This window comes from Propithecus coquereli, unplaced genomic scaffold (genome assembly GCF_000956105.1).
Source record: "Propithecus coquereli isolate 6110/MARCELLA unplaced genomic scaffold, Pcoq_1.0 Scaffold540, whole genome shotgun sequence".
Classification (NCBI taxonomy): Eukaryota; Metazoa; Chordata; class Mammalia; order Primates; family Indriidae; genus Propithecus; species Propithecus coquereli.
The window spans coordinates 1371022-1378512 of NW_012151286.1; the positions used below are offsets into that span (position 1 = coordinate 1371022).

At 57.0% G+C, this 7491-nt stretch overlaps 1 protein-coding gene across 1 annotated transcript in view; it reads left to right on the plus strand.

Annotated features, from left to right (window-relative positions):
* The window catches only part of CX3CL1 (chemokine (C-X3-C motif) ligand 1), a 9341-nt gene extending 2618 nt beyond the window's left edge, over window positions 1–6723 (plus strand). Inside the window, exons 2-4 of the mRNA XM_012657428.1 lie at window positions 3611–3731; window positions 5549–6032; window positions 6093–6723. Of these exons, the coding sequence (XP_012512882.1) occupies window positions 3611–3731; window positions 5549–6032; window positions 6093–6620 (1133 nt within the window). The 3' untranslated portion in view covers window positions 6621–6723. The remainder of the gene's footprint in view (window positions 1–3610; window positions 3732–5548; window positions 6033–6092) is intronic.
* Window positions 6724–7491: the final 768 nt, after the last annotated feature.

The window sequence follows — 7491 nt, forward strand, 5'->3', positions numbered from 1 at the left end:
GAGTTGACATTTTAAGCGGGGGCTTTAAGAAGCCTCGTTTAGCAGGCGGCATTTGCACAGTTTTCAGGAAGGCCAGGAAGTGAGCCATGAGGATGTCTTTGGGGCAGTGGTCCTCAGTGGGTCATTTTGCACCGTCCCCCCCCAGGGGGACATTTGACAATTTCTAGTGATATTTGTGGTTGGTACGAAAGTCCCAATGCGTTTGGTTCAGGGGTACTCCTGGCATCTAGCGGGTGGAGGCCAGGATCCTCTAAACATCCTACGGCGCACAGGACAGCCTGCGCAACAAAGGGTTATCTGGCCCAGAATGCCAGTGGTGTCACTGTTGAGAAACCCTGCTCTAAGGGAGGAATGCTCCAGACGTTAAAAATGTTTATTCTTACAACCACCCTGTGAAGCAGGTATTATCACGTCCATTTTACAGGTAAGGGAACTGAGGCTCAGAGAGACTAAGTGATTCCCCCAGGACACACAGCTGAGCAATGGCTTAAGCCCTCCCTCTATCACCGTACCCAGAGATACAAGACATTCCTGCCTGTAAGCCTCTTAGCAGTCCTTGGGGTCCAGCCTAAAGGACACCTCCTCCAAGAAGCCTCCCCTGATCACTTGCAGTTGGAAGTGGTCTCTCCCTCATGTAAATCCCAGTACATTTGTGGTATGTTCTGGAACATAGTGTTTCTACCCGGTGTCTAAGACAGCCTAGAACAGCAGGATGTTTAGGGGGTGGGTGAAAAACCAGCTCTGCCTCTAAGCAGCTGTGTGAACTTGGGCAAGTTTCTAACTCCTCTGATTCTCAGCTTCTGCATCTGTAAAATGGGGTTAACCATACTCCTTTTGCAGGAATGTTGGGAATTAATGAGAGCAGAAGTCTCAGTGCTAAACACAGGGTTTAATATACAGTAGGTGCTCAATAAAAAAAAAGCTCTGATACTTTGTGGGGGTGTTTTACCTGCCCCTCAGGCTGGGAGCCTTCTGAGGGCAGTGACAGTCCTTGCTCATCCCACTGTGCCCCAGAGCACCCGGCACAGGGCAAGAGGGAGAGACCAGCGTTTGTTGGTTGACTGAATAAACATGGTGATCTGACGGCATTTATCGGGATTGAGGTGCACCCTCCAACCTCAGCACCAGCACCTGTGGGAGACAGAACTCCAGGTTAAGGACAAGAGGGCTTTGTGTATATTCAAAAGTGATTCAAGCCAGTGTTGGCTGAATCAGGAAGTGGATGGATGGATGGATGGATGGATGCAGGGTAGGTGAGCGGGCTGGTGCGGGATGGATGGGTGTGTGAGATGAAGGGCGTGGAGGATGGACAGGTGGGTAGTGGGAGTGGGTGTGGGTAGATGGATGGATGGGGGATGAGCAGGGGAGGGGTGGGAGGTAGAGAGGCGGGTGGGGGGCACGGGTAGGAGATTGACAGAAGGATGGGTGGATGGATGAGAGGATAGAGAGATGCATTAAAGAGGAATAAGTAGATTGAGACATAATTTCATTCAATGAATATTTATCGAGTAAGCCACCTTATACTTGATGCTGAGAAACACTGTGACGCCAAGACAAATAAGGTCCCTGCCCTCCTGACGCTCGTATGACAGATAATAGGCGGCTGGTTGCATGAGGCACTATCTCCATTTATAGAAAAGAAAACTTCAACTCCGAGAAGGCACAGGCGCCGCCCCCACCCCCGTCCTCAGGTTAGTTACACAAACTTCCAGGCAGGACCAAGAACTGAGTCTGGCCAAGAGCATTCAGGCACCATGGCAGAGAGTGTGGACTTTGGGGACAGGGTGACTTTGTGGCTATCTAAAGCCCTGGAGGTGGGCAGTGGCCTTCCCCACGCTGGATATGGGGCCCACCGAATGGACCTTCCCTTCTACCCACCAGCAGCCTCCTTTTTGTCATCCTATGTCAGGTCACTCAGGGGCACCTTTTTTTCTGGGGCTTCCCCAGGAAGACATCTGCCAGGTCAGTTTAGGGGACTGCCACCCGGCTCCACTCAACGGAGCGTGGCGAGGCTGCAGCTGAGTCATTCTGAGGTCCCACTGGGAAAGAAGGGGGTGACCAGCATGTATAGTGACTTTCATATCCTGGTTCCTCGGAGATAAAGGACAGCCTGTGACTCAGGGAGGGTCCTGCCCACCCCAGGAGCTACTCGTGCTGCCCCTCAGTGACCCAGCCCAGCCCTGCAGGCCCCAAATCACACTTCCCACGGGCGGGTGGGCCAAGCCTAAGCAGGAATGATGGGAGGGGAGGCAGCAGATTCTAGAAAGTCTGTGTGTGTCTGTATTGAGACGGTGGAGAATGTTTGCACGGCCACATACGTGTAAGCATTTGTGCATGAACAATGTGTTCTTTAGTCCCAGGGATCAGCTGGAGAAGATCACCTTAACTCCACTGCCCTGGAAGTCCCAGCCTCTAGATGTTCACAAACCCCTCTGGGGTCTTGCTTTTGCCAGACATAACCTTGACCCACATCTGAAATTCAAGCTCTTCCTTATTTTTTATACCCATCCTCCCTGAGCTTACACCAAGCAGAAAAAATTTTGCTGGAGATTTTAGGGGAAGAGGGAAGGGAGAAATGCAATGCAAATGGCTTCAAATGTTTATATCAAATAATTGGGTGTAGTCATCCTCGTCCTGCACTGGGGTTTCTCTCTGGCTCCACGTGGTAGCTGGCCAGTGTATGCCCCCGCCCACCCCAGCCATGCGCCCATCTCCAGCCCTCCCCTGTCCTCCTCTTGCCCGCGAACTCCAAATGCCTCTTCTTCTCGTAAGCAGGATGATTCAGTGCCTTCCAGCAACCGCTCTGGAACTCATTCTGGCTCTTACTGGTAGAACAAAAGATTGTCTGCTCAGCAGATGCCACCTTTCTTAGAAGGCAGTTGCACTTACCTGTTTAAAAAAGTGTATTATCTGCTACATGCGCCTAGTCCTGTGTATGCCTCTATGTGGTTTTGTGTGCGGGGTATGTGTATGTGCCACTGTGTTTGTTGACGTGTGTGCACACGTATGCACGTGCCACGGGGTGGGCACGTGAGATGTGGGTGGACAGAGGTCTGGGTGTGTCTCGGAGGTCGTGGAAATCCATGAACGTGAAACAGCCCCAGAAGAATGAACGGGGTGTACCTGGGGTGTGGGGCAGAGGCTCAGCAGGTGACTTACTGGGGTAAAGGTGGGGGTGGGGGATGGGCAGGGCCACAGGCCCGGAGGCAACAGGAGCCAGGCCTGGTAGGAGAACCTGTTCCATCACACGCCGGCTGTGTGACCTCAGGCAGATCCCAGTCATTCTCAGACTCGTCTCTCCTACAGATCAACTGCGGCAACTTAATTTTAGAAACATTTTGTATGTGCCAGGCAAAAAGAGCTTTATAAATAAGAATTCATTTTCTTTCATCCTTACAACAAGCCGATGAGGAAGATACTATTTTTGTCCCTATTTTGCAGGTGGGGGAACCGCAGCATAGAGAAGTGTGGAGGGGCAGGGGAGCCGGGTCAAGGGCCCGGGTGCAGGGCAGTGGCTCTGCTTGGGGGGTGTGGCCGGGACGAGCTGGCGTGGCGCTGGGAGCCAGATGCCCACGGACAGCCCTGCTGACCGGGGCCTCTGTGTACGCAGGACAACACCTCGGAGTGACGAAATGCAGCATCACGTGCAACAAGATGACCTCGGAGTTACCCGTGAATTTACTCATCGGCTATCAACAAAACCAGGAATCCTGTGGCAAACGCGCCATCATGTAGGTACCGCGCTCGAGGCTTGTCGAATGCCCACCAGACCCTTGGGACAGTCCCAGGGCTCTGCTACTCCACGTCCGTACCCACCGCTCCCAGCCTGGGCTGCCAGACAAAGTCTTCAGCAAACGCTCCTCTTGCTCCCGGCCTGCAGGCCACCTCACTGACCTTACTTCTGTGCCACGTGGCAAAGGTGGGGGGCGGCTTTCTGAATGGCCCTGGCCTGTGGCCTGGAGCAGCCACTGAGGGTGATGGCTCCTCCGGGGCGGAAGCACATTTTCCACAGCACTGGAACCCGCTAGAGCTCACGGGGTGGCTCAGCATGGTGGTTGCACGGTGCAGGCCCCAGACTCCAACAGATACGGGCAAATCCCGGCTTCACCTCTCACCTGCCGGGGGGCCCTGATCACGCTGCTTACCCTGTGCGCCTTGGTTTCCTTGTCTGTAAAATGGGTAGCTAGGAGGATGAAGGGACACAGCATAACTAAAGTGCTTGGCAGGCTGCTGGCAACGGCAGCCCCAGAGATCATCCTTTCCCTTTGACAGATGAGGAAATGGCCCCTCTGTGACTTTGGGGAGTGATTACGCTGAGCCACTTTCCCCCTGCCTGCTGGGGAGCTCTGGCTATCTGACTTTTGGGCCCTAAAGCAGCCTTAGCCGGGCCCAGGGGCCTGGCAGCAGGAAAGGCCCGACGCTTTCTAGGCTGAGCTAAAGGAAGTCCAGCGCTTCCTCTCCCGACTGTGCAGCTTCTTAAGAGGGGCAAGGGACAGGGCGTGCTCCTGCCTGGCCTCTCCACTCACAGCCAAGGCTCGCTCGCCCCACGTGCCCTCTGGATGAAGGGGAAGTGGGAGGCGGGGCAGGGGTCGCCATGCCCGAGAGGGCCTGCACGATCCCACGCCGGCCTCCTGGAGCCAGGTGCGTTGCCTTTACCTCCTTGAGCCTCTGTTTCCTCATCTGTGAAATGAGAATGAGTGGGGTGACTGCCTTGTAGGATGGGGGTGAGGTTTAAACACAGGAAGAATGCCAAGCACGGGCCATGGCGTGGAGCGAGGGCCCCAGTCAGCTCTGAGCTGTGGTCTAGGTGGTGAAACAGCCACACGCAGCTTCAGAGGAAGTTCAAGATTTGGACGGCGCTCAGCGTCCCACGGGGCCGCCATAGATGATATATGGCTCTAGCTCCCTAGGGGCCCCCTCTGCCCGAGAACATGCACTAGGGGAGGAGGGAGGGGCCCAGAGTGCAGCCCGCAGCCATGAAACAGGGAGAGAGGGAACAGGACTTTGCGACATAGCGTCCTTTCTGGAGTGCAGGGGCCCACCTTGGAGCTCACCTGTCACACACCTGGCATCAGAGGACACCTGTGAAGTGCCCTCCCAAGCAGGAGACTCACAGCCCAGAGCCCCCTGCCTTAATGGTAACAATATTATCATTAACATTATTATTATTTCCAGCTATGACTGATCCACTCCCAGCCAGGTGCTTTACATAATTTGCCTTTTTCACAATAACACAGAAGTAGGGTCAGCTTGGCCCCTTTTGCCTGGGACTTTCCCGGTTTTACAGTGGAAAGTCCCTCATCCTGAGAACCCCCTCCATCCCGGTTTTTCTAGGACATTGGTCACCCTCCAAATGGCAGGCATTGCTATCTCCCTTTCTCAGGCGAGGCCCCCGCGGCTCAGGAGGTTGAGTTGCTAGTGAGAGGGACAGCAGGATTTCCGGCCAGGTCTGTGCCCTCGCTGAGCATTTGTGCTGGGCCCCCGCACCGCCCCAGCCTGGGTTGCTGGTACCTGAGCATCACTGGGTCCCCGTCTTCCTCCCTTGCAGCTTGGAGACCAAGCGACACAGGCGTTTCTGCGCCGACCCAAAGGAGAAATGGGTCCAAGAAGCCATGAAGCATCTAGACCAAGCATCTAGCCAGGCTGCTGCTCTGACTGGAAACGGCGGCACATTCGAGAAGCAAATTGGCGCGGCTGAGCCCAGGACCACCCCGGGCCCCAGGGGAATGTACGAGGCCGCAGCCTCAGAGCCCGAAGCCACCGGGGAAAGCCGCGGTCTGGAGATGACTCCGTCTTCCCAGGAGGCGCACAGGGCTTTGGGGACTTCCCCTGAGCTGCCAATGGGAGTGTCTGGTTCCTCAGTGACCAGGTTCCCCCCAACTTCAAAAGCTCGGGATGGAGGCCCCGAGGACACCGAAATGTCTACGCTGGCTGCCGTCTCCACTGCCACAGCCTGGCAGAGTTCCACAGCCTCCCCGCCCGGGACTGGCCTCTGGGCCGAGGAGAAGACCTCTGAGGCCCCCTCCACCCAGGCCTCACCCACCCCGGCCCCCTCCGCTCAGACCCCCGCCACCCAGGTCCCCTCCACCCAGGCCCCCACCACCTGGGCCCCCACCCTTTCCCACCCGGCCCTGGAGGAGAACGCTGGGGCTGAAGGCCAAGCTGTGGGCACGGAGGGCCAGAGCCCCCGGCCGGAGAACTCTCTAGGGCCCGAGGAGATGGATCGTGTTCCAGCTCACACGGATGCTTTCCGGGACTGGGAGCCTGGCAGCATGGCCCACGTTTCTGTGGTCCCTGTGTCTTCTGAAGTGACCCCCAGCAGGGAGCCAGTGGCCTCAGGCAGCTGGGCCCCCAAGGCGGAGGAGCCGGTCCACGCCACGGTGGACCCGCAGAGGCTGAGTGTCCTTATCACTCCTGCCCCTGACCCCCAGGCGGCCACGCGGAGGCAGGCGGTGGGGCTGCTGGCCTTCCTTGGCTTGCTCTTCTGCCTGGGGGTGGCCATGTTCACCTACCAGAGCCTCCAGGGCTGCCCTCGCAAGGTGGCGGGGGAGATGGTGGAGAGCCTTCGCTATGTCCCCCGGAGCTGTGGCAGCAACTCCTATGTCCTGGTGCCAGTGTGAGCTGCCCCCCTGCCTGCATCCAGCCATTTGACTCAGACAGCTGCCTGGGGTCCCCTGTCTTCATACTCCCCCTCACCCAAGGGCCTGGCCTGAGCTCGGGTGACCAGAGTGGGGAGGTGTGGTCCTCTGGGTATGAACTGCTCCAAGCTCCCGGGCACACCACAGGAGGCCAGCCTTGGCCGTTCTCGGCCTATGGGGACAGGGGGCGTGGCCTCCCAGCTCAACCCAAATCTAAAAACACTCCTCTGCTGCTGGCTGGTCAGAGGTTCCCTTTGACACTGTCCCTGCCCCAGGGGACGATTATTTATTGAATGCCCAGCCCCCGATCCACACCTCCCTGTGGGCACCATGTCATCCCGTCTCACAAACGAGCATCAAGCCAGGCCCCTTTGCCCACTCCCTCTGACCCCATCGTGTCTCTTGGTCCTGCTGCAGTCGCCAGTCGTCCCGGCCACCTGCGGTGCTATCTCCCCCCATCCTCTGTACAGCCCACGCCCCAACTGGTGACGTGTCTTTTCTTGCATGAAGCTGGTGTGGTGCTCCCAGGGACGGCCCTGCCCTCGGTTAGGCATCGTGGCAAGGGGAGATGAAGCTGTCTGGTGGCTTCGATAACTGGTGGCTTTCCTCCTGGGTCCGTGCTGTGTAGTGAAGGAACGCTGACTCTGAGCCTGAAGGCTGGATTCTGGTCCCGGGTCCCGCGCTGGCCCACCGAGCTAATCCCACCTGTGAAAGGAAACAAGGATGGCAGATAACGTGGCATTACCCGTACCCCTGACATCACGAACTGATCCCAAGACCGTTTTCCCAGACCCTGGATGCAGCCCACCATCTTTATTGGCAAAGCACTTCAGACTGTCACTGCCAGCAGGTC